At 38.1% G+C, this 24,588-nt stretch overlaps 1 protein-coding gene across 1 annotated transcript in view; it reads left to right on the top strand.

Moving 5' to 3' along the window:
* The window catches only part of pkd1a (polycystic kidney disease 1a), a 141,016-nt gene that overhangs the window by 100,691 nt on the left and 15,737 nt on the right, over positions 1 to 24,588 (top strand). Inside the window, exons 23-38 of the mRNA XM_079813383.1 lie at positions 1,037 to 1,195; positions 1,290 to 1,434; positions 2,688 to 3,395; positions 5,595 to 5,760; positions 6,107 to 6,368; positions 8,141 to 8,336; positions 13,497 to 13,667; positions 13,757 to 13,900; positions 14,811 to 15,018; positions 15,142 to 15,268; positions 16,309 to 16,425; positions 17,415 to 17,464; positions 19,599 to 19,798; positions 19,954 to 20,026; positions 20,177 to 20,292; positions 20,454 to 20,656. Coding sequence (XP_079669509.1) covers positions 1,037 to 1,195; positions 1,290 to 1,434; positions 2,688 to 3,395; positions 5,595 to 5,760; positions 6,107 to 6,368; positions 8,141 to 8,336; positions 13,497 to 13,667; positions 13,757 to 13,900; positions 14,811 to 15,018; positions 15,142 to 15,268; positions 16,309 to 16,425; positions 17,415 to 17,464; positions 19,599 to 19,798; positions 19,954 to 20,026; positions 20,177 to 20,292; positions 20,454 to 20,656 — 3,045 coding nt within the window. The remainder of the gene's footprint in view (positions 1 to 1,036; positions 1,196 to 1,289; positions 1,435 to 2,687; positions 3,396 to 5,594; positions 5,761 to 6,106; positions 6,369 to 8,140; positions 8,337 to 13,496; positions 13,668 to 13,756; positions 13,901 to 14,810; positions 15,019 to 15,141; positions 15,269 to 16,308; positions 16,426 to 17,414; positions 17,465 to 19,598; positions 19,799 to 19,953; positions 20,027 to 20,176; positions 20,293 to 20,453; positions 20,657 to 24,588) is intronic.

Here is a 24,588-nt window from a genome sequence, read left to right as displayed (position 1 = left end):
GTTTGTCGTCTGTCTGCCTGTCTATCGTCTGTCTGTCTATCGTCTGTCTGTCTGTCTATCGCCTGTCTGTCTGTTTTTCATCTGTCTATCATCTGTCAGTCAGTCTGCCTGTCTGCCTGTCTATCGTCTGTCTGTCTTTCTATCGTCTGTCTGCCTTTCTATCGTCTGTCTGTCCATCTGTCTATCTATTGTCTGTCCATCTGCCTGCCTGTCTATCGTCTGTCTGCCTGTCTATCGTCTGTCTGTCTGTCTATCGTCTGTCTGTATATTATCTGCCTGTCTATTATCTGTCTGCCTGTCTGTCTATCATCTGTCTGTCTGTCTGTCTGTCTGTCTGCCTGTCTATCGTCTGTCTGCCTGTTTATCGTCTGTCTATCGTCTGTCTGTCTTGTCTGTCTGTCTATCGTCTGCCTGTCTGTTTATCACCTGTCTGTCTATCGTCTGTCTGTCTGTCTGTCTGTCTGTCTGTCTGTCTATCGTCTGTCTGTATGTCATCTGTCTGTCTATCATCTGTCTGTCTGTCTATCGTCTGCCTGTCTATCGTCCGTCTGTCTGTCGTCTGTCTGTCTGCCTGTCTATTGTCAGTCTGTCTGTCTATCGTCTGTCTGTCTGTATCATCTGTCTGCCTGTCTACCGTCTGTCTGTCTATCGTCTGTCTGCCTGTCTATCGTCTGTCTGTCTGTCTGTCTATCATCTGTCTGTCTGTCTGTGTATCATCTGTCTCTCTGCCTGTCTATCGTCTGTCTATCATCTGTCTGTCTATCATCTGTCTGTCTATCTGTCTGTCTGTCTGTCTATCGTCTGTCTGTCTGTCTGTCGTCTGTCTGTCTGTCTGTGTATCGTCTGTCTGTCTGTGTATCGTCTGTCTGTCTATCTTTGGTCTATCGATCCAATCTGTTGTTGTCATCTGTATGTCACTCTATCGAGTGTTCTGTTTGTTTTGTCCCTCTATCTGTCTCTCCATCTGCCTGTCTATCCGTCTGTCATGTCTCTCTCCATCCGCTCATCCTCTGGTGTGTGTTTCTGTGTGTGTCAGTATGAGCAGGGTGTGTCCCGCAGACGTGAGCGCGTGTCCAAGGCGGAGCGTCAGTATCGAGTGAGCATCAGAGGAAACATCACCAGAGCGCTGACATCCCTGGACCTCATCACCGTCAGTGACATCCAGCAGACGTCAGCGGCGCTCGCGCAGTGCACGGTGAGACGGCCCCGCGGCGGCTTCCTGACCTGCTCCATGTCACGCTAAACTTAACAAATGTCTTTCTTGTGTGTGTGTGTGTGTGTGTTGTTAGGCTGTGAGTCGAGAGTTTGTGTGTGAAGAGTGTCAGAACAGCACTCTGAACAAACTGGAGTCGATGTTAGAAATCCTGCAGACGGACACTAAACAGGGCACAGTCACTCCGACTGAGATAGCAGACAACATCCTCAATATCATGGGTAAGACACACACACACAGTGAGAGAGAGACAGATTCTTCCATTTCAGGGCTGCGTTCTGCTAACACACACTCACAAGCAAACAACCCCAATGGGAACAAGCTGTTCACTTGTTTACACATTGCTCATTTTTTTGTTATTTTAATTTCTCTCACTCTCACTATATCTGAACTAAATCTACAAATCATATTGCTGTCAAATTAACAATAATTTAACCCCAACCCTTTTTATTTAGTTTTATTTGAATATTTATCCGTTTTTTGTACCTTCAGGTTTTTCTTCTTCTTCAGATTAATGTATATTTTAATTTATAAACATATAATATATTATATGAATTATATTATATTAATTATAATATATTATATGAATTATATTATATTATATATTATACACTATTTCACTATTAATATATTATATCACTCTATTATATTATGTATTATATATCATATACACTATATTATATTATAATTTTTTGTCACAATAATGACTTTTTTATTAATGAAAGCCCCAAAATAAAGACAATTACCCTTTAGTTTAAAATGTTTTTCTCTTTTTTTTAATAAAAAATATTGTATAAAAAATAGAATTATAATTATATTATTATATTATCATTTTAATATATGATTATATTATAATATTCAGTTATTTAATCATCTGCCATGCCTTATATGCTTTTGCCATTTTTATACGTTTTTTATATATTTCTATTTAACTTTCTATTTATTTTTATTCCAGGTTTAGTCATTTTAGTACTTCAATTTTAACTTATTTATTTCAGTTAGTTGGCAATTTTTCAAAGTTCATTTAATTGTTTTGTTTTTTGTTTTAACTTATTATTATATTATATTATAAATTATATTATATTTGCCACAATAATGTCTTTTATTAATAAAAGCCCCAAAATGAATCATTTTTACATTTACCCTTCTCTTTAAAATATACGTATTTTTCTCAAGGCTAATTTATTCTTTAATTTATATATTTTTTAATAAAAATGTATTTTATTATATAATTATATTATTATATCTGTCCAGTTGTTTACTCATCTGCCATGTGTTTGATTTATCTTTATTTTGGGGCTTTTGTCAGCAGTGTAATAACTGCAATTAATACAATTTTCTATTTAACTCTTTTTTTTTTTTTATGAATTGGAAAATTAAATCCAGTTCTAATCTTATAGCACTTCTCTTCTTTTTATGCTTTCATTGAGCCTTTTATCCGGCTCAGTAAACCTCCACTCATGTCCCCCGTCAGGTGACCTGATCCACCAGGTGAGCCAGGCCGCCTCCTCACCGCCGCCGGAGGCCGAGGACCGGGGCAGCCTCTCCCAGCAGCTTCCGTTTCTCTTAGAGGAGAACCCGCTGCGAGTGGCCGCTAAAGCCTACACCCTGTCCTCCGTCCTCATGAGGATCCTCATGCTCGGCCGCGTCCTCAACGAGGAGCCCCTGATCCTCCGCGGGGCCGAGATCGCCGCCGCCGGCAAGCGTGCCGACCCGCAGAGCCTGCTCTGCTACGGCGAGAGCGACGCGCCCGAGTGCCGGCGTTTCTCCATCCCGCGAGCGTTCAACGCCAGTCTGGGACGGGCAGCAGGGGGCGCTCTGGCGCAAGGAGCCAACAGCGAGGACGGCATCGTGCAGCTGCTGTTCCAAGTGGAGCCGAACCCATTTCCGTTCAATTACGTCGCCAATTACACCGTCTCTACCGAGGTGGCGTCCATGGAGTTCCGCACGGTGAACGGCACACAGATTCCCATCTCGGATCTGGACGAGAGCCAAGCGATAACGGTTGCCGTTAATAATGGAAGCGCGGCTGGGCTGGACGCTAACGGATTGGAGGCCATCTTGCCGCCGGCGGGAGCCGAGAATGTCAGTCGCTGCAGTTCGGTCATCGTGAGGGTGAGCACGAGGAACGCCAACAGACAGGCGGGAGTCTACGTCCAACTCAACTTCACCGTAATAGACGGTAAGACACAAGGGGGAGCCACTGAGAGTAAAACAACAGCTCGCACTGTCAGTCACAAACTGTGCCAAAAAACTGTTAAAACTAAAAAGATTCAAACAAATTATTCTGTATGAGAAAAATATGTAGGTGTCATGTTATAAAGACTTCGTTACTTTGCTTAAGTACATTTTTCACGTATCTGTACTTTACTTAAGTAGAATCAATAGTGCATACTTTTTACTTTTACTTCGTTACATTTTGCAGCAATTATTATACTTTCTACTCTACTACATTTCTACAACTTTTCGTAACATTTTCTGATCAGTTTCAGGGCTCGACATTAACGCTCGTCCTCTTGTAATAAACTGACGGTAAGGTTGCGCTGTTGAGGCTCGCGCAGCCTCATAAGGAGAAATGTAAACAAATCAGCGCCGCTCACACAGAGAAAGTCAGTCACATAATGCAGTAACGATTCAAAATATGGAGTTTTTATATTTAAAACGTATAATACAGTTAAAAATATCGACCAAGAGTGCTGTTTTCCTGAATACCATCACGACTGAAAATGTGTCACTGATTTCATATGACACTGACGGTTCCATAAACAATTAATTAACAAAAAGTCACTTACATTTTAGATGCAATATATCGACTGTTTTTGTTCTATTTCAGCAGCGAAAATAGTTCCAAAAAATGGGATTCAGTGTTTTGAATGAATCAGTTGAATCAAAGATTCAATGACCTGTTCATAAACGACTGCCTCATTCTTGAACGAATCAGCCGTTTGAACGAATCGACTCAATGATTCACTCATTAAGACCTGTCGCCACCTACTGGCAGTTTAGTTTCATGTTAAAACATTCTTTCCAACATTCTTATTTGTATTCAAAAATATATTTAAAACATTCTCATAACATCATTTAATTAAGTTGTATTTTTTCAGTGTAAATTATTTAATTTGATTGGTAACAGTCCTATATTGTCTTATTCTAATTTAATGTATTGATAAAATGTAAGAATATAAAAGGAAAGCTGAAGCATATCCTATATTTAATAAGATTAGGGGAAAAATGAGATTCAGTACTTCCTCCACCACTGCTTAAAGGTGCAGTGTGTAGTATTTATGAGGATCTATTGACAGAAATGCAATCTAATATACATAACTATGTTTTCAGTGGAGTATAAAGACCTTACATAATGAAGCGTTATGTTTTTATTACCTTAGAATGAGCCGTTTCTATCTACACACACCGCAGGTCTCCTTACAGTGGAGTCACCATTTTGCGCCGCCATATTTCTACAGTAGCCCTAAACGGACAAACTGCTCTACAGAGCGCTAGTCACTCTCTGCTGTCTCCGACCACATTTTTGTCCTGTGTCGGCCACCGTAGCTTCTCTTCTCGAAAGGGAGGGGCGTTGTAATTCACAACCTCACCACTAGATGCCGCTAAAAATCACACACTGCACCTTTAAGAAAGTTTGTCTGGGAAAAAAAACTACAAATGTAAAGAAAACAATTCCTTTTAATAAAGATGATGTATCTATGTTTAAATTGTCTAAATTGCAGGTTTTTTTCTTTCTGTTAAAAACTAGTGCTAGAATAAAAGCATCATAATTAATTTCACGTTATCTGAAAATAACATGAAATTTCATCAATCTAAATCACATATTTCATAATATGTGATTAATAAAGCACATTAACTGTGTTATTTTGAGGATTTTTTTTATGTTATTATAGTGTTTATTAATATTTGAATTGGCTTTTATTTTTATATTTTAATTTTTATTAGGTTTTTAACATCTATTTAACTAAAATTTTTTTCGGGTTTGGTAATTTTAGTACTTAACTTTAAACGTATAGTTTCCTTTAGTTGTCAAGGCATTTTTTCTAAGTTTATTTAATTTTTAAAGTTTTTCACTTATTTAATTTGATTTTATTTAGCTATATTTCAGTTACAAAAAGTGACTTGTAATACTTTGGGCAGATGCCTTGAAAACCTCTATGTTCACTTTATTCCGTCTGAATTAACGGGCTAGTCGACGAGCACAACACATGGTTAGTGTTTAATAATGTATGAGTGCCAGCATTGTAAAATCCACTTGATTTATGTATCCCTGCAGGAGGGAAATAGCATATTCAGGGAATTCCATCCGTCTTTTGATGTTTCTTGATTTTTGTGCATCTCTAACACCTATTTCTATTCATCCCGTCATGCTCAGATTCTCCAGAAACGTGGGAAGTGTTGGATCCATGGATCACGGCCTATCTGCACACTTCTGAGTGGCCCAACGAATACAACAGCACTGACAGGAAACGCATCACGCTCAATATGACACGGGGACAGGACCTGGACCACCGACACTACACTTTCTTCCTGTCTCCAAAGTAAGAGATGTCATCAATTAAAGCTTTTAAGCACACAGTCGTAATGTTCTGATGTTTCTCTGATAAATCCTGGAAGTGCATGTTAATGAAGGCCGTTCATCTATAATAAAGGATGAGTTTGTATGCGGGCGGCTCTTTTGTTCGCCCTTTACTGAGTGACTCATTCATTAATATCACCTAATGAAGATTAGTGTTTCACAAAACACAACGAGAGTGGCTCCTCCTGACACATTTCAATCTCTCTCCATTTTGTTAAGTTGTATTTTTGATTTTTAACCAATAAAATAAAAGCAATTTGCGATGATGCACACAAACCAGCTCATTTTCATCCTGATTTCTCCATCAGTTCGTATGACACCACGCGGGACCACTTCATAAACGTGTCCACGGGCTGCGGCACAGAGGATCCGGCTCTGATCCGGTTGGAGGTGGCTGTGTTCACGTCTTTATGCCAGTATTTCAGCGAGAGCGCCAAACAGTGGCGGACGGACGGCATGATCCCTCTTCCCGAGACCAGCGCGGGCCGAGCCGTGTGTCGCACGCGTCATCTCACCGCTTTCGCCGCCAGCCTGTTCGTTCCGCCCGACACCGTCTCCTTCATCATTCCTGTGAGTATTACAACTCAACACAGCAGACACTCGGTTTTCCTTAAAGGATTAGTTCACTTTCAAATAAACTTTTGCTTATAATTTACTCACCCCCTTGTCATCCAAGATATCCATGTCTTTCTGTCTTCAGTCGAAAAGAAATGAAGATTTTTGATGAAAACATTTCAGGATATTTCTCCATAAAATGGAAGTCAATAGACCCCAAACGGTTCAAGGTCCAAATGAGAGGTTCAGTACAGCTTCAAAAGGGCTTTAAACCACATCAAACGGTACCAGACGATCAATAAGGGTCTTATCTAGCGAAACGATCTGCCATTTTTTTTTTAATAAATAAAGTTTACGTTTTATAAGCACAAATGTTCGCCTTGCTCTGTTCAGTGATGCGCGCTCGTGACGTCACGTACGTTGAAAAGGTCACGCTAGACGCAGGCGGAAGTACCGAGTCAGTGTTTACAAATGAGCGGAAGGAGGACCGTATCCACATATTCAAACGTCTTTGCGCTGCGTCTAGCGTGAGCTTTTCAACGTTATTGCGTTTTACGTGACGTCACGAGCGCGCATCACTGAACAGATCAAGGCGAGCATTTGTGCTTATAAAACTTAAACTTTATTTATTTTTTTAAAAATGGCCGATCGTTTCGCTAGATAAGACCCTTATTGATCGTCTGGTACCGTTTGATGTGGTTTAAAGCCCTTTTGAAGCTGTACTGAACCTCTCATTTGGACCTTGAACCGTTTGGGGTCTATTGACTTCCATTATATGGAGAAATATCCTGAAATGTTTTCATCAAAAATCTTCATTTCTTTTCGACTGAAGACAGAAAGACATGGATATCTTGGATGACAAGGGGGTGAGTAAATTATAAGCAAAAGTTTATTTGAAAGTGAAGCAATCCTTTAATGTTATTAATAATCATTCATAAATTATTAATTATTTAAAAAATATATATAATTTCTGTCCAGAAATAGCAGTAATGTTTCTTGGTTTAAAATATATTAAATGTTAATAATAACGTTTTTTTTTTTTAATGTAAAGAATATTATATTATATTTGTAGTAATGATTTTTAGAAATGTTTATAGAAAATGTTTATATATGTATGTTTTTCTCAAGTTTAATATATCAGATATATTTTTTATTTTAAATACATTTTTATTATTTTTTATTTTCAAAATCGATTTCAATCAATATTATATTATATTAATTATATTTTTCTTAAATATATATATATTTTTTTAAATTAGCTCTGCGTCTGGACATAGTAGTAATGATTCCTTAAAGGTTACGAAAGTTTATTATATAAAATATATTAATAATTTAAATGTGTATATATTATATTATATAAAATATAATTTTTCTTATAAATTAATATTTTTAAACTGAGCCTTCTTTTTGTTCCGACAGTAATTATGATTTAAAATGTGTTATTTCTGCTTTTCTGAAATTTTATATATATTAAACATATTATTTTAAAATAATTTTGTATATTTTATTTTCAAAATATTTGTAATCTATATTAATTTTATTATATTATATTATAATTTTTATATTTATATTATAATTATATTTTTTCTTATAAAATAATATTTTTTTCTGTCTGTCTTTCTGTTTTTATTCTTTCTGTCTGGATGTAGTGAGTCCTTAAATGTATATTAATCATTTTAAATAGTTGTATTATAATATTAATTATATAATATTATATTATATTATATTATAATATTATAGTTGCTGGATTAAGGGACAGTAAGTGTCATGTATCTCGTCCATGTCAGGATCGGTCAGTGACTCGTAGTCTGGTGGTGGTGTTGGTGTGTGTGATCGGACTGCTGTGTTACGCCGTGGCCGGCGCTATACTACGGAAGCTGGATCAGATGGACCTGAGACGGGCCTCTGTGGTTCCGCTGTGCGGGAAGGACGGTCTGTACAAGTACGAGATCCAGGTCAAGACCGGCTGGGCCTACGGAGCAGGTGAGATCAGGAGCGTTTCGCAGATGATCAGTAGGTTAGTCCACTTAGACGGAAAGAAACCATCCGATCGTTATAAAAAGCAACCAACCACTGACTAGTTCTGCCTCATTGTGTCAAGGTACTGCATCTATTCAGGTGCGAGATTTTGCGGGCATAAAAGATCTGTTGTCTGTTATTAAAAGCGTAGTGCTGTGTAAAGCACAAGTTGCTCTCAAACCAAGCATCGTTACACCAGTTGGTGGCGACAAGTGACTGTAAAAAAGTGTATTTGTCATTGAATTATTCATTCAAGAGATTCGTTCAAAAACGCTGATTCATCCAGTAATGAAACAAGAGAAGTCTTTATGAGTGAGTCATTGAATCATTCATTCAAGAGATTCCTTCAAAAACGCTGATTCATCCAGTAATGAAACAAGAGAAGTGTTTATGAGTGAGTCATTGAATCATTCATTCAAGAGATTCATTCAAAAACGCTGATTCATCCAGTAATGAAACAAGAGAAGTCTTTATGAGTGAGTCATTGAATCATTCATTCAAGAGGTTCGTTCAAAAACGCTGATTCATCCAGTAATGAAACAAGTGAAGTCTTTATGAGTGAGTCATTGAATCATTAATTCAAGAGATTCGTTCAAAAACGCTGATTCATCCAGTAATGAAACAAGTGAAGTCTTTATGAGTGAGTCATTGAATCATTCATTCAAGAGATTCGTTCAAAAACGCTGATTCATCCAGTAATGAAACAAGAGAAGTCTTTTTGAGTGAGTCATTGAATCATTCATTCAAGAGATTCATTCAAAAACGCTGATTCATCCAGTAATGAAATAAGTGAAGTCTTTATGAGTGAGTCATTGAATCATTCATTCAAGAGATTCGTTCAAAAACGCTGATTCCTCCAGTAATGAAATAAGAGAAGTCTTCATGAGTGAGTCATTGAATCATTAATTTAAGAGATTTGTTCAAAAACGCTGATTCATCCAGTAATGAAATAAGTGAAGTCTTTATGAGTGAGTCATTGAATCATTAATTTAAGAGATTTGTTCAAAAACACTGATTCATCCAGTAATGAAATAAGTGAAGTCTTTATGAGTGAGTCATTGAATCATTCATTCAAGAGATTCGTTCAAAAACGCTGATTCATCCAGTAATGAAACAAGTGAAGTCTTTATGAGTGAGTCATTGAATCATTAATTTAAGAGATTCGTTCAAAAATGCTGATTCATCCAGTAATGAAATAAGTGAAGTCTTTATGAGTGAGTCATTGAATCATTAATTTAAGAGATTTGTTCAAAAACGCTGATTCATCCAGTAATGAAATAAGAGAAGTCTTTATGAGTGAGTCATTGAATCATTAATTTAAGAGATTTGTTCAAAAACGCTGATTCATCCAGTAATGAAATAAGTGAAGTCTTTATGAGTGAGTCATTGAATCATTAATTTAAGAGATTTGTTCAAAAACGCTGATTCATCCAGTAATGAAATAAGTGAAGTCTTTATGAGTGAGTCATTGAATCATTAATTTAAGAGATTTGTTCAAAAACGCTGATTCATCCAGTAATGAAATAAGTGAAGTCTTTATGAATGAGTCATTGAATCATTCATTCAAGAGATTCGTTCAAAAACGCTGATTCATCCAGTAATGAAACAAGTGAAGTCTTTATGAGTGAGTCATTGAATCATTAATTTAAGAGATTCGTTCAAAAATGCTGATTCATCCAGTAATGAAATAAGAGAAGTCTTTATGAGTGAGTCATTGAATTATTCATTCAAGAGATTCGTTCAAAAACGCTGATTCATCCAGTAATGAAACAAGAGAAGTCTTTATGAGTGAGTCATTGAATCATTCATTCAAGAGATTCCTTCAAAAACGCTGATTCATCCAGTAATGAAACAAGAGAAGTGTTTATGAGTGAGTCATTGAATCATTCATTCAAGAGATTCATTCAAAAACGCTGATTCATCCAGTAATGAAACAAGAGAAGTCTTTATGAGTGAGTCATTGAATCATTCATTCAAGAGGTTCGTTCAAAAACGCTGATTCATCCAGTAATGAAACAAGTGAAGTCTTTATGAGTGAGTCATTGAATCATTAATTCAAGAGATTCGTTCAAAAACGCTGATTCATCCAGTAATGAAACAAGTGAAGTCTTTATGAGTGAGTCATTGAATCATTCATTCAAGAGATTCGTTCAAAAACGCTGATTCATCCAGTAATGAAACAAGAGAAGTCTTTTTGAGTGAGTCATTGAATCATTCATTCAAGAGATTCATTCAAAAACGCTGATTCATCCAGTAATGAAATAAGTGAAGTCTTTATGAGTGAGTCATTGAATCATTCATTCAAGAGATTCGTTCAAAAACGCTGATTCCTCCAGTAATGAAATAAGAGAAGTCTTCATGAGTGAGTCATTGAATCATTAATTTAAGAGATTTGTTCAAAAACGCTGATTCATCCAGTAATGAAATAAGTGAAGTCTTTATGAGTGAGTCATTGAATCATTAATTTAAGAGATTTGTTCAAAAACACTGATTCATCCAGTAATGAAATAAGTGAAGTCTTTATGAGTGAGTCATTGAATCATTCATTCAAGAGATTCGTTCAAAAACGCTGATTCATCCAGTAATGAAACAAGTGAAGTCTTTATGAGTGAGTCATTGAATCATTAATTTAAGAGATTCGTTCAAAAATGCTGATTCATCCAGTAATGAAATAAGTGAAGTCTTTATGAGTGAGTCATTGAATCATTAATTTAAGAGATTTGTTCAAAAACGCTGATTCATCCAGTAATGAAATAAGAGAAGTCTTTATGAGTGAGTCATTGAATCATTAATTTAAGAGATTTGTTCAAAAACGCTGATTCATCCAGTAATGAAATAAGTGAAGTCTTTATGAGTGAGTCATTGAATCATTAATTTAAGAGATTTGTTCAAAAACGCTGATTCATCCAGTAATGAAATAAGTGAAGTCTTTATGAGTGAGTCATTGAATCATTAATTTAAGAGATTTGTTCAAAAACGCTGATTCATCCAGTAATGAAATAAGTGAAGTCTTTATGAATGAGTCATTGAATCATTCATTCAAGAGATTCGTTCAAAAACGCTGATTCATCCAGTAATGAAACAAGTGAAGTCTTTATGAGTGAGTCATTGAATCATTAATTTAAGAGATTCGTTCAAAAATGCTGATTCATCCAGTAATGAAATAAGAGAAGTCTTTATGAGTGAGTCATTGAATTATTCATTCAAGAGATTCGTTCAAAAACGCTGATTCATCCAGTAATGAAACAAGAGAAGTCTTTATGAGTGAGTCATTGAATCATTCATTCAAGAGATTCATTCAAAAACGCTGATTCATCCAGTAATGAAACAAGAGAAGTCTTTATGAGTGAGTCATTGAATCATTCATTCAAGAGGTTCGTTCAAAAACGCTGATTCATCCAGTAATGAAACAAGTGAAGTCTTTATGAGTGAGTCATTGAATCATTAATTCAAGAGATTCGTTCAAAAACGCTGATTCATCCAGTAATGAAACAAGTGAAGTCTTTATGAGTGAGTCATTGAATCATTCATTCAAGAGATTCGTTCAAAAACGCTGATTCATCCAGTAATGAAACAAGAGAAGTCTTTTTGAGTGAGTCATTGAATCATTCATTCAAGAGATTCATTCAAAAACGCTGATTCATCCAGTAATGAAATAAGTGAAGTCTTTATGAGTGAGTCATTGAATCATTCATTCAAGAGATTCGTTCAAAAACGCTGATTCATCCAGTAATGAAATAAGAGAAGTCTTCATGAGTGAGTCATTGAATCATTAATTTAAGAGATTTGTTCAAAAACGCTGATTCATCCAGTAATGAAATAAGTGAAGTCTTTATGAGTGAGTCATTGAATCATTAATTTAAGAGATTTGTTCAAAAACACTGATTCATCCAGTAATGAAATAAGTGAAGTCTTTATGAGTGAGTCATTGAATCATTCATTCAAGAGATTCGTTCAAAAACGCTGATTCATCCAGTAATGAAACAAGTGAAGTCTTTATGAGTGAGTCATTGAATCATTAATTTAAGAGATTCGTTCAAAAATGCTGATTCATCCAGTAATGAAATAAGTGAAGTCTTTATGAGTGAGTCATTGAATCATTAATTTAAGAGATTTGTTCAAAAACGCTGATTCATCCAGTAATGAAATAAGAGAAGTCTTTATGAGTGAGTCATTGAATCATTAATTTAAGAGATTTGTTCAAAAACGCTGATTCATCCAGTAATGAAATAAGTGAAGTCTTTATGAGTGAGTCATTGAATCATTAATTTAAGAGATTTGTTCAAAAACGCTGATTCATCCAGTAATGAAATAAGTGAAGTCTTTATGAGTGAGTCATTGAATCATTAATTTAAGAGATTTGTTCAAAAACGCTGATTCATCCAGTAATGAAATAAGTGAAGTCTTTATGAGTGAGTCATTGAATCATTCATTCAAGAGATTCGTTCAAAAACGCTGATTCATCCAGTAATGAAACAAGTGAAGTCTTTATGAGTGAGTCATTGAATCATTAATTTAAGAGATTTGTTCAAAAACGCTGATTCATCCAGTAATGAAATAAGTGAAGTCTTTATGAGTGAGTCATTGAATCATTCATTCAAGAGATTCGTTCAAAAACGCTGATTCATCCAGTAATGAAACAAGTGAAGTCTTTATGAGTGAGTCATTGAATCATTAATTTAAGAGATTCGTTCAAAAATGCTGATTCATCCAGTAATGAAATAAGAGAAGTCTTTATGAGTGAGTCATTGAATCATTAATTTAAGAGATTTGTTCAAAAACGCTGATTCATCCAGTAATGAAACAAGAGAAGTCTTTATGAGTCATTGAATCATTCATTCAAGAGATTTTTTTTCAAATAATTAATTCAGATCAATTAAACATTGTAAATAGACTGCAGCAATTAACATTTTGTCAGAACTTCTAGTAAATGACATGATATTTTGTTTAGTTTGTCTGTTCAGAATCATAGGAGAATCGACATTCTCATCTAAAACATTGATTCTCATCTAGAATCCTTCAGCTCATAGTATAGCCTTCACTGGAAGGCTGCCGGATGGCTGGAGTCTGAGATTTCAGTGTTTGATCACATCAGCATCAGCAGTGTCTTTATACCCGCTCCAGGTACCACGGCTCACGTTGGCATCAGCCTCCACGGCAGCGAGAGCCGCAGCGGACACAGACACCTGGACAGCGTCGGAGCGTTCACTCGAAACAGCCTGGACATCTTCCACATCGCCACAGACTCCAGCCTGGGCAGCGTGCTCAAGATCCGCGTCTGGCACGACAACAAAGGTACCCAAACGGACACGCAGATCTGGCATAAACAACGTTAGCCAATGTGGAACGGGCAAAACTGTACGAAAAACCTGTCTGTCTCTCAGGTCTGTCTCCAGCATGGCTGCTCCAGTATGTCCTAGTGAAGGACTTGCAGACGGGCAGCAGTTATTTCTTCCTGATTGAAGAATGGCTCTCGGTCGACAATGAGAAGACGGACGGCAGGGTAGAGATAGAGGTGGAAGCCTCCGGTAAAGCCCCGCCTCCACAGATAAAACACAGATTGTGATTGGTTGGTGCTGGAAATAAATGCATAAGATCATGGAAATTCAGAGAAGAGAATAAAGACAAAGAACAAATTATGATTTAAGTGCAAATTAAATCCTTCATATCCTTTTATTAAAATGCAGGATACAATCAGATGCATATTGTTAGCGAAAACAACTTGTTTTGCCTTGTTTTTGTCTAAATAGAAATTATCATTTCAGATTGTAAGATATTATATATATATTAATGATATGCTATACTGTATATTAATATAATATACAGCTCTGGAAAATATTAAGAGAGCACTTAACATTGAGAAATCAATGTTAAGTGGTCTCTTCATTTTTTTTCAGAGCTGTATGTGTATATTTAAATATTTTTATATTATATTATATTATATTATAATATTATATAATATTTATATTATTTATATAATTGTTTGTTATTATTATTATTTTTGCATTTATATTATTATATTATTAATATATTATATTAAATATTTTAGGGTGAAAATGGAAATTAGAGCTTTGGTAAAAAAGAAAAAAAAGGATTTTTCTATTTTATTTGAAAAACAAACGGGAATATTATGGTGGAAATGTACAAAAAAATATTACTTGAAAAAATACTACTCTTTAATCATAAAACATAATCTATTTATTTTGTCCTTTATTTGAATTGTTACGCCCAACACTGCTCAGTGAGAGAGGGCATTTAGGTAGTTAGATAACTAGTTAGTATTTCTGTTAACGGCATACTTTATGCATCATGTTCCATTAACACACGAATGATGGAGAAATGACCCACACCACAGTGTCGACCGATAAACCTGTGCTGTAACCTACGCGAAACCACAACAACTTCCTGTTGTCTGACCTCTGTATTTCCTGTGTGCAGAGGAGGCGGAGCTCCGTGACTGGCCGCGGCTGCTGTCCTGGGAGCTGCAGAGGGCGGTGTGTGAGAGTCACCTGTGGCTGTCGCTTTGGGAGCGGCCCCCGCGGAGCCCCTTCACGCGGCTGCAGCGGCTCACCTGCTGCTCGCTGCTCATGCACCTCTGCATGCTGGCTAACGCTGTGTGGTACGGCACCGTGGCCTATGCCCACAGGTGAACGCCACTGCCTTTCATGGCCATGCTTTTGTGTCATTTACTGTGCTAGTGGTCAAAAGTTTCGAATAATAAAGGTTTTTGAAAGAAGTGCCTGATGAATTGTATGAATGTGTGCCGTAGCTCTACGCCGGTGTCTCAGCTGGTCTCGGTGAATGTGGAGACTCTGTGGGCGGGGCTTGTGAGCTGTCTGCTGGTCTATCCCGTCTACCTGCTCGTCTTCTGCCTCTTCAGACTCAGCCGCAGTAAGGTGAGACGCGCACACAGAACCTGCTCTGAAGACTTCACCGCGGCAGTGTGGTAGATTAAAAAGCTTTATCTCTGTTAAGGTCTCTGTGGAGAGTCAGTGAGTGAGTGAGTCAGTGAGTGAGTGAGTCAGTGAGTCAGTGAGTGAGTGAGTCAGTGAGTGAGTGAGTCAGTGAGTGAGTGAGTCAGTGAGTGAGTGAGTCAGTCAGTCAGTGAGTGAGTGAGTCAGTGAGTGAGTCAGTGAGTGAGTCAGTGAGTGAGTCAGTGAGTGAGTCAGTGAGTGAGTCAGTGAGTGAGTCAGTGAGTGAGTCAGTGAGTGAGTGAGTCAGTCAGTGATTGAGTCAGTGAGTGAGTGAGTGATTCAGTGACTGAGTGAGTCAGTGACTGAGTGAGTCAGTGACTGAGTGAGTCAGTGACTGAGTGAGTCAGTGAGTGAGTGAGTGAGTCAGTCAGTGAGTGAGTGAGTGAGTGAGTCAGTGAGTGAGTGAGTCAGTGAGTGAGTGAGTCAGTCAGTGATTGAGTCAGTCAGTGAGTCAGTGAGTGAGTGAGTCAGTGAGTGAGTCAGTGAGTGAGTGAGTGAGTGAGTGAGTCAGTGAGTGAGTCAGTGACTGAGTCAGTGAGTGAGTGAGTGAGTGAGTCAGTGAGTGAGTGAGTGAGTCAGTGAGTGAGTCAGTGAGTGAGTGAGTGAGTGAGTCAGTGAGTGAGTGAGTCAGTGAGTGAGTGAGTCAGTGAGTGAGTGAGTCAGTGAGTCAGTGAGTGAGTGAGTGAGTGAGTCAGTGAGTGATTCAGTGACTGAGTGAGTCAGTGACTGAGTGAGTCAGTGACTGAGTGAGTCAGTGAGTGAGTGAGTCAGTCAGTGAGTGAGTGAGTCAGTGAGTGAGTGAGTGAGTGAGTCAGTGAGTCAGTGAGTGAGTGAGTGAGTGAGTGAGTCAGTGAGTGAGTGAGTGAGTCAGTGAGTGAGTGAGTCAGTCAGTCAGTGAGTGAAGTGCTCTGAAGACTTCACCGCGGCAGTGTGGTAGATTAAAAAGCTTTATCTCTGTTAAGGTCTCTGTGGAGCAGCTTCCTCCTCAGGTGGACCAGGAGTCTCTGGAGATCGATGACTTCCTGGATAACTCGTTGACAGGAAGCTCTTTTCTGATGTTGAATGGGATTCCTGGAGAGGTACGTTAGAGTTTGGCTGTAATTTCCACTGGTACACAAACATGTGAAGGCCATTATGGTAACCCATACTCTGAATTTGTCCTCTGCATGTAACCCATCCAAGTTAGTGCACAGACATTAGGAGTAGTGAGTACTGAACACACACACACATACTGCAAACCGTGGAAATGATTCCGGCTCCTTTGCTCAAGGGCACTTCAGTCATTGTCATTTCCTGCCGGTATTGAGAATCGAACCCGCAACCATTAGGCCACGACTGCCCCAAGGCACTTCACCGGTCATAATGTTATGCCTGATCGGTGTATATATAAACAATAATGTAATACTTTATGATTGAAATAACATGATTTTGGCATCTGAGATTGACTGCAGTTCAATCAGCTGAACTGAACCTCAGTCTCTGAGCAGTGTTTCTGCTAGAGAAACTTTTTTTTAAAGAGTTTTTTTTTTTATTCCAAAGGAAAATACAATATATGTATATTTATTTATTCTGAAAGAGACCCAGATGTGTTTCTCTCGTACCTTTCATGAGGTGCAAATTGAAATGCGTATCCGCCTGCGTTTGTTTGCACACAGAGAACAACCTTCACAAAGACCTTCTCATTATGTTTTTCAAAGTCATAGCTGATTTATTTCATTTCTCTCTGGTGCGCTGTGAGAACAAACGAAATGAAACGCTTAGGAAATGAATGTCTGCATCTTGAAAGGTGCTTTTTGTCGTCTTTATTGCCTTCATGCTGCAGTTTAGTTTGTCACAGACGTCTCCGAATGTCACATTTCCAGGCCGGTTTCTATTAGAATGAAAAACATGATGAAGTTTGAGTTGCAAAACTGAGACGAGAAGCTCCATTTATATTCCAGCGGTGAACTGTGAAGTACATCAGTATGAGCAAACTCTCATCCTCCTGAGTCTATTGTGTTCCTGCAGAAGAATAACTCAACATGCTCTCTCTCTCTCTCTCTCTCTCTCTCTCTCTCTCTCACTGCAGACATACTCAGAAGAGACCAACATTGACCTGCCCACTCCTTCCACTAAGAGGTAAGCGTGAGGTCACATCAGGTCAGATTATTATAGCTAACTGAAACTTAAAATAAACTTGAAATAAAGTAAACGTTAACTGCAATAAAATAAAATATCAAGAAACAAATATAAAATAAATTATATTTATATATATATATATATTATTCATAAAATATAAATAACATATAGTCAAAATATTGATAGATAATACTATGGTATATAAATAATACTAAAATAAAACTGGGGTGAAAAAATAAACAACTGGTGTTAAATAATGTATAAGTTGTGGGTTTATTTTTTATTTATATTTTTATTTTTTAACAATGTTTAATGCAGGGGTGTTTGGTAAAAATTGATCAAATAAACAGTATAACAGAAAAAACAACTGAGTGGCTAAATAAATGAATTTAATAAATGAGAATGAAATCATAAGCAAATGAAAACCGATTTAGTGAGTGGATGAATTAATGACTGCAAGGGAATCAGAGTCAATGAATGACTGAGTATTTCATTTTGAGTCAATACAAGAGACAATTAACAACGGAATCAGTGAATCAAAGAGTGAGTTAGTGAGTCAGTCAGTGATTGAGTCAGTCAGTCAGTCAGTGAGTGAGTCAGTGAGTGAGTGATTGAGTCAGTCAGTGAGTGAGTGAGTGAGTGAGTGAGTCAGTGAGTGAGTGAGTCAGTCAGTGATTGAGTCAGTCAGTCAGTCAGTGAGTGAGTCAGTGAGTGAGTGAGTCAGTGAGTGAGTGAGTGAGTGAGTCAGTGAGTGAGTGAGTCAGTGAGTGATTGAGTCAGTCAGTGAGTGAGTGAGTGAGTGAGTGAGTCAGTGAGTGAGTGAGTCAGTCAGTGATTGAGTCAGTCAGTCAGTCAGTGAGTGAGTCAGTGAGTGAGTGAGTCAGTCAGTGATTGAGTCAGTCAGTCAGTCAGTGAGTGAGTCAGTGAGTGAGTGAGTCAGTGCGTGAGTGAGTGAGTGAGTCAGTGAGTGAGTGAGTCAGTCAGTGATTGAGTCAGTCAGTGAGTGAGTGAGTGAGTCAGTGAGTGAGTCAGTGAGTGAGTCAGTGAGTGAATCAGTGAGTGAGTCAGTGAGTGAGTCAGTGAGTGAGTGAGTCAGTGAGTGAGTCAGTGAGTGAGTCAGTGAGTTAATCAGTGAGTGAGTCAGTGAGTGAGTCAGTGAGTGAGTCAGTGAGTTAATCATTGAGTGAGTCAGTGAGTGAGTGAGGCAGTGAGTGAGTCAGTGAGTCAGTGAGTGAGTGAGTCAGTCAGTGATTGAGTCAGTCAGTCAGTGAGTGAGTGAGTCAGTCAGTGATTGAGTCAGTCAGTGAGTCAGTGAGTGAGTGAGTGAGTCAGTGAGTGAGTCAGTGAGTGAGTGAGTCAGTGAGTGAGTGAGTCAGTCAGTGAGTCAGTGAGTGAGTGAGTCAGTGAGTGAGTGAGTCAGTGAGTGAGTGAGTGACTGAGTGAGTCAGTGACTGAGTGAGTCAGTGACTGAGTGAGTCAGTCAGTGAGTGAGTGAGTGAGTGAGTGAGTGAGTCAGTGAGTCAGTGAGTGAGTGAGTCAGTGAGTGAGTGAGTGAGTGAGTGAGTGAGTGAGTGAGTGAGTGAGTGAGTGAGTGAGTCAGTCAGTGAGTGAGTCAGTCAGTGAGTGAGTCAGTGAGTGAGTCAGTGAGTGAGTGAGTCAGTCAGTGATTGAGTCAGTGAGTGAGTCAGTGAGTGAGTCAGTGAGTGAGTCAGTGAGTGAGTCAGTGAGTGAGTCAGTGAGTGAGTCAGTGAGTGAGTGAGTCAGTGAGTGAGTGAGTCAGTGAGTGAGTGAGTGAGTCAGTGAGTGAGTGAGTCAGTGAGTGAGTGAGTCAGTGACTGAGTGAGTCAGTGAGTGAGTGAGTCAGTGAGTGAGTCAGTGAGTGAGTGAGTCAGTCAGTGAGTGAGTGAGTGAGTGAGTGAGTCAGTGACTGAGTGAGTCAGTGAGTGAGTGAGTCAGTGAGTGAGTGAGTGAGTGAGTGAGTGAGTGAGTGAGTGAGTGAGTCAGTGAGTCAGTGAGTGAGTGAGTCAGTCAGTGAGTGAGTGAGTGAGTGAGTCAGTGAGTGAGTGAGTCAGTCAGTGAGTGTGTGAGTGAGAGAGAAACTGAGTGAATCTCTGGCCCTGTTCTTCCGCTGCAGTCTTCAGAGGTGGAGCATTCCTGACTGTGATTGGCCGGATGTGTTGACTGATCCGTCTGTGGAGATGGGGCCGGTGTTTCCCCCTCGCCTCAAGAGAGGTCAGGGCAGCAGACATCTGGGAGTGGACATCACCTTCAGTCCTGATGAGGAGGACACCATCTTTGACAACAGCCACAGGAACAAATACTTCTCTTCTTCAGGTGACACGCTGGCCTCAATACATTTACTGTTCTCTCTTTTATGCTATAGTGTACTTGTGCATATTACTTATATACTTAGTACTTAAGCACATACTTAATGCTGGTGTCAGAAGAATAGAGCTGGTTGTTGATTGGATGCTGACTTTGATTGACAGATGAGGATCTAATCAAGCGTATTTTGGCCGATGGACAGCTGCTGTCTCAGACGGACAGTGACATGGGCGATCTGTAAGTCACACCATTTCAGCGTGTGTGGATCCTTAAAAACTATTCAAATGCCTTAAATGTAAAAAATGTAAGGTCTTGACGCGTATACAATCAAATAAATAATAAATAAATAATGCATACTTTTTGAATAAATGTTGTGTGTGTGTTTAGCTCCAGTATATTCGGTGATAAGACAGAAGTGATTCTACTGCAAAAGATGAATGAACCTATTCCATGTGCGGCCTTTAGACGAGACCCTCCCAAAACTGCCTTTACTTCACGCACAGGTACACACACACACACACACACACACACACTCACCTAAATCCACTTTACCTCAGAGAGAGAAACAAACACAGCTGAACTCCTTCATCTCTCCCTCTCTCTCCCTCTCTCTCTCTCTCTCTCTCTCTCTCTCTCTCTCTCTCTCTCTCTCTCTCTCTCTCAGTGGTGGCGGATGTGTGTAAGCCCAGACCGTTTCCTCCTTTATGTGGATTGGCTTCTCTGTGGGCCAGCTGGGTGGGGCTTATCCTGTCCACCAGCCTATCCATGTGGTTGGGGCGGAGCTTCAGTGAGGGCGTGGCTCTGATGTGGCTCATCTCCTGCATTGTCAGCTTCCTGTCATCATTCCTCATTCTCGAACCTCTGAAGGTACATACACTCACACATGAGCAGCTTACACACCTGTACATGGAGCACAATTTTGTAAACTGCATTTTCACACTCTGTCAAGCATTTGGTGTAGATCTGAGTTGATTTGACACTGAGTTTGGTTGGTGTGAAAGCTGTTTAGAAATCCCACCTATAACTAGCGAACCATCATATGCTGGATCATGTATGTTTTTGTAAGCAGGGAGAATAAAAATCGAATCAATATATGATATGTCAAATCATTTGATTAATTAGAGCTCATCTTTGTTGATGTTGGTTCAGTTTGTCAACATCGAACATCTTGATAAAGTTTGTCTTGACAAACTGTCTTTTGAAAAAAAAAGAATAATAAAGTAATTTTATAATGAATATTAATTTAAAAGTTCATATTACATGAACACATTTTGATTATTTAATTAAATGTGTTGTGTATTTTATTAATTATTTGATTATTTGTATTTATATGAATAATTATGAATATTGAAGATATTTATACCAATATTGATATCAATGTGGATATTAATAAATATGAATGTTTAATTATTTTGAGATTAATATTCTTGAATGTAAAAATTCATAAATATTAGTATTTACTCATGTTGATGAATCAAATAAACACTAAAATAATGATACTAAGACTTGTCAAAGTTTTTTTTTATAATTATTAATAGAGGTTTCTCATTCATATACATTTTAAGGTTCATATTATTAAATATTAATATTTAACAAGTTAGTAATATATTTATTAATTATAATTAAGTATATGTATAATTAAGTTTGATACTTATATTTTTGGGGGAAATTGATGATATGTATTCAAGTCAATGATGCAATGTGAAATTTGTCCTAGGAATTTGTCTTTGTTTTAGACCAAGGCTGTGTCCAAAATCGTCCTCTATACCCTTAAATGAAATCGTCCCCTATACCCTTAAACGAAATCGCCCCCTATACCCTTAAACGAAATCGCCCCCTATGCCCTTAAATGAAATCGCCCCCTATACCCTTAAACGAAATCGCCCCCTATACCCTTAAATGAAATCGCCCCCTATACCCTTAAACGAAATCGCCCCCTATACCCTTAAACGAAATCGCCCCCTATACCCTTAAACGAAATCGCCCCCTATACCCTTAAATGAAATCGTCCCCTATACCCTTAAAAGAAATCGCCCCCTATACCCTTAAACGAAATCGCCCCCTATACCCTTAAATGAAATCGCCCCCTATACCCTTAAACGAAATCGCCCCCTATACCCTTAAATGAAATCGCCCCCTATACCCTTAAACGAAATCGCCCCCTATACCCTTAAACGAAATCGCCCCCTATACCCTTAAATGAAATCGCCCCCTATACCCTTAAACGAAATCGCCCCCTATACCCTTAAACGAAATCGCCCCCTATACCCTTAACCGCTAGGAGTCTGAGCTGTTTTGGGGCCCTTTAGAAGTTTTGACATGCTCTGACATTTGTGTTTTTTTCAGTTGCTTATAAACACATTAATGGCAAAAGTGTAATTACACTGTATTCAGCACAAACTGGGCTACCAGAATATGTGAGCAACTTGTATGTACATGCTTGTATTTTTGAGAGAAAAATATTTATGCACGGATTTTGAAAAAAACAAAAAAATTGTTTTAAAATGAAGGCCTCAAAACACACAATAGATATCTGTTCCCAAGACTATTGACTCTTGTCTGTATTTGTATAGAGTTTTTTTCTTTATACTGATGTGAGAATCATTGAGCCTACTCATTCACATAAAACAATACACTGATTTAAAATTTGTAAGACAGTTTCTCTTCACAAAGCCAATAAGCGAGGAGACGTGGTATCTAATAAATAATGATGAGATAGCACCTGAGATAACAAAGGACTCGCATTAATGAGCTGCATAATGAATGAGCTTCAGGTAGGCCTATGTGACAGAGAGCAACAGAGCAAAGGAAATATATATTTTTTGTAGTTTATTTTATTTGGAATGTAATCAACAAAGGCCTATTATATTTTAAATGCTGAGAAGATTTGACTACACTGCAAAAAATGCTCTTCTTATTTGGTATTTTTTCTTGTTTCCAGTCCAAATATTTAAAATTCTTAAATCAAGATTAATTTACTTGATAAGTAAACATTCTGGGGGGAAAATCAAAATTAAGTGAGTTTTTGCTTAGTTAGTTAACTTTATTGTCCCCAATGGGAAATTCTGCCTAGGCACAGATACATTCTCTGCTACAAGAATTTATGATTAATTAAAGGTCCCGTTTTTCGTGTTTTTTTTGAAGCTTTGATTGTGTTTACAGTGTGCAATATAACATGTGTTCATGTTTCGCGTGTAAAAACACAGTATTTTTCACACAATTTACTTATCTGTATACTGCTGTTTTCACTGTCCTCAAAACGGCTTGAAAGATTTCCCTGTTCTATGAAGTCCCTCCTTCAGAAACACGTAACGAGTTCTGATTGGGCCAGCGGTTCCCGTGTTGTGATTGGACAGCAGCTTAGCGCACGCAGAGCGCACGTTACGGGAAAGGTCACGCCTCTCACCATAACGGGGATGCATGCGCTCAATGATCTCTAAGTACAGCGTCCCTGGGAAAGCCAAACAAAGGTGACTTGACTCCGGGATGAAAATAACAGCGTCTCGACGACATGGCGACAAACAAACTATACAAACGCAACCGAACGCAACACTTCCTATTCTCCACGCGGGAGCAACAAGACCACGCCCCCTTTTTCACGTATTCTTGTGGGCGGAGGTTAGTCAACAAACTGTTCTACTGACGTAATTAAAGCAGGAAATACCAGGATGTAGTCCAAACCAGCCGTTCGCTGTAGGCTTTGAAAGGGAACTTCTGTTAAATAAAATATCTCGCTTGGCATTGAACTTTGAGCTTTATAATTTTACAGGTATTATTTATGCTCTAACAGCAACATTACACACTAACTAAAGTTTGAAAAATGGGATCACGAAGAACAGGACCTTTAAACTATAATTTATGATTTATTACAACAATTGTTTTAAATAACCTTATGTGATCTCATTTGGCTTTGGATAAAAAAATCTGACAGAAAATATATTTTACAATATTCTGCATAATTATAAAAGCTTGAGTAGCATTGCATTATAAATAGAATCTATTATGAAAACACCCAACATGGTATAAATAACACAGATAAGCCATATATTGTCGCGATTGTTTGTTTATTATCTTCAAACTTGTCTATCTGCATGTTAGTCTAACATTGTTAGCGAAACTGTCACCCCCTATAACCTTAAATGAAAACGCCCCCTATAACCTTAAATGAAATCGCCCCCTATACCCTTAAATGAAATTGCGCCTATACCCTTAAATGAAATTGCGCCTATACCCTTAAATGAAATCGCGCCTATACCCTTAAATGAAATCGCCCCCTATACCCTTAAATGAAATCGCCCCTATATCCATAAACGAAATTGCCCCCTATACCCTTAAATGAAATCGCCCCTATACCCTTAAACGAAATTGCGTCCTATACCCTTAAATGAAATCGCCCCCTATACCCTTAAATGAAATCGCCCCCTATACCCTTAAATGAAATCGCCCCTATACTCTTAAATGAAATCGCCCCTATACTCTTAAATGAAATCGCCTCTATATCCATAAACGAAATTGCCCCCTATACCCTTAAATGAAATCGCCCCTATACCCTTAAATGAAATTTCCCCCTATACCCTTAAATGAAATCGCGCCCTATACCCTTAAACAAAATTGCCCCCTATACCCTTAAATGAAATCGCCCCTATACCCTAAAATGAAATCGCCCCTATACCCTTAAATGAAATCGCCCCTATACCCTTAAATGAAATTTCCCCCTATACCCTTAAATGAAATCGCGCCCTATACCCTTAAACAAAATCGCCCCCTATACCCTTAAACGAAAATGCCCCCTATACCCT

Source organism: Gobio gobio (assembly GCF_949357685.1).
Source record: "Gobio gobio genome assembly, chromosome: 3".
Taxonomy (NCBI): domain Eukaryota; kingdom Metazoa; phylum Chordata; class Actinopteri; order Cypriniformes; family Gobionidae; genus Gobio; species Gobio gobio.
The sequence above is the reverse complement of the archived record's forward strand: the minus strand, read 5'-3'. Positions and strand labels throughout refer to the sequence as shown.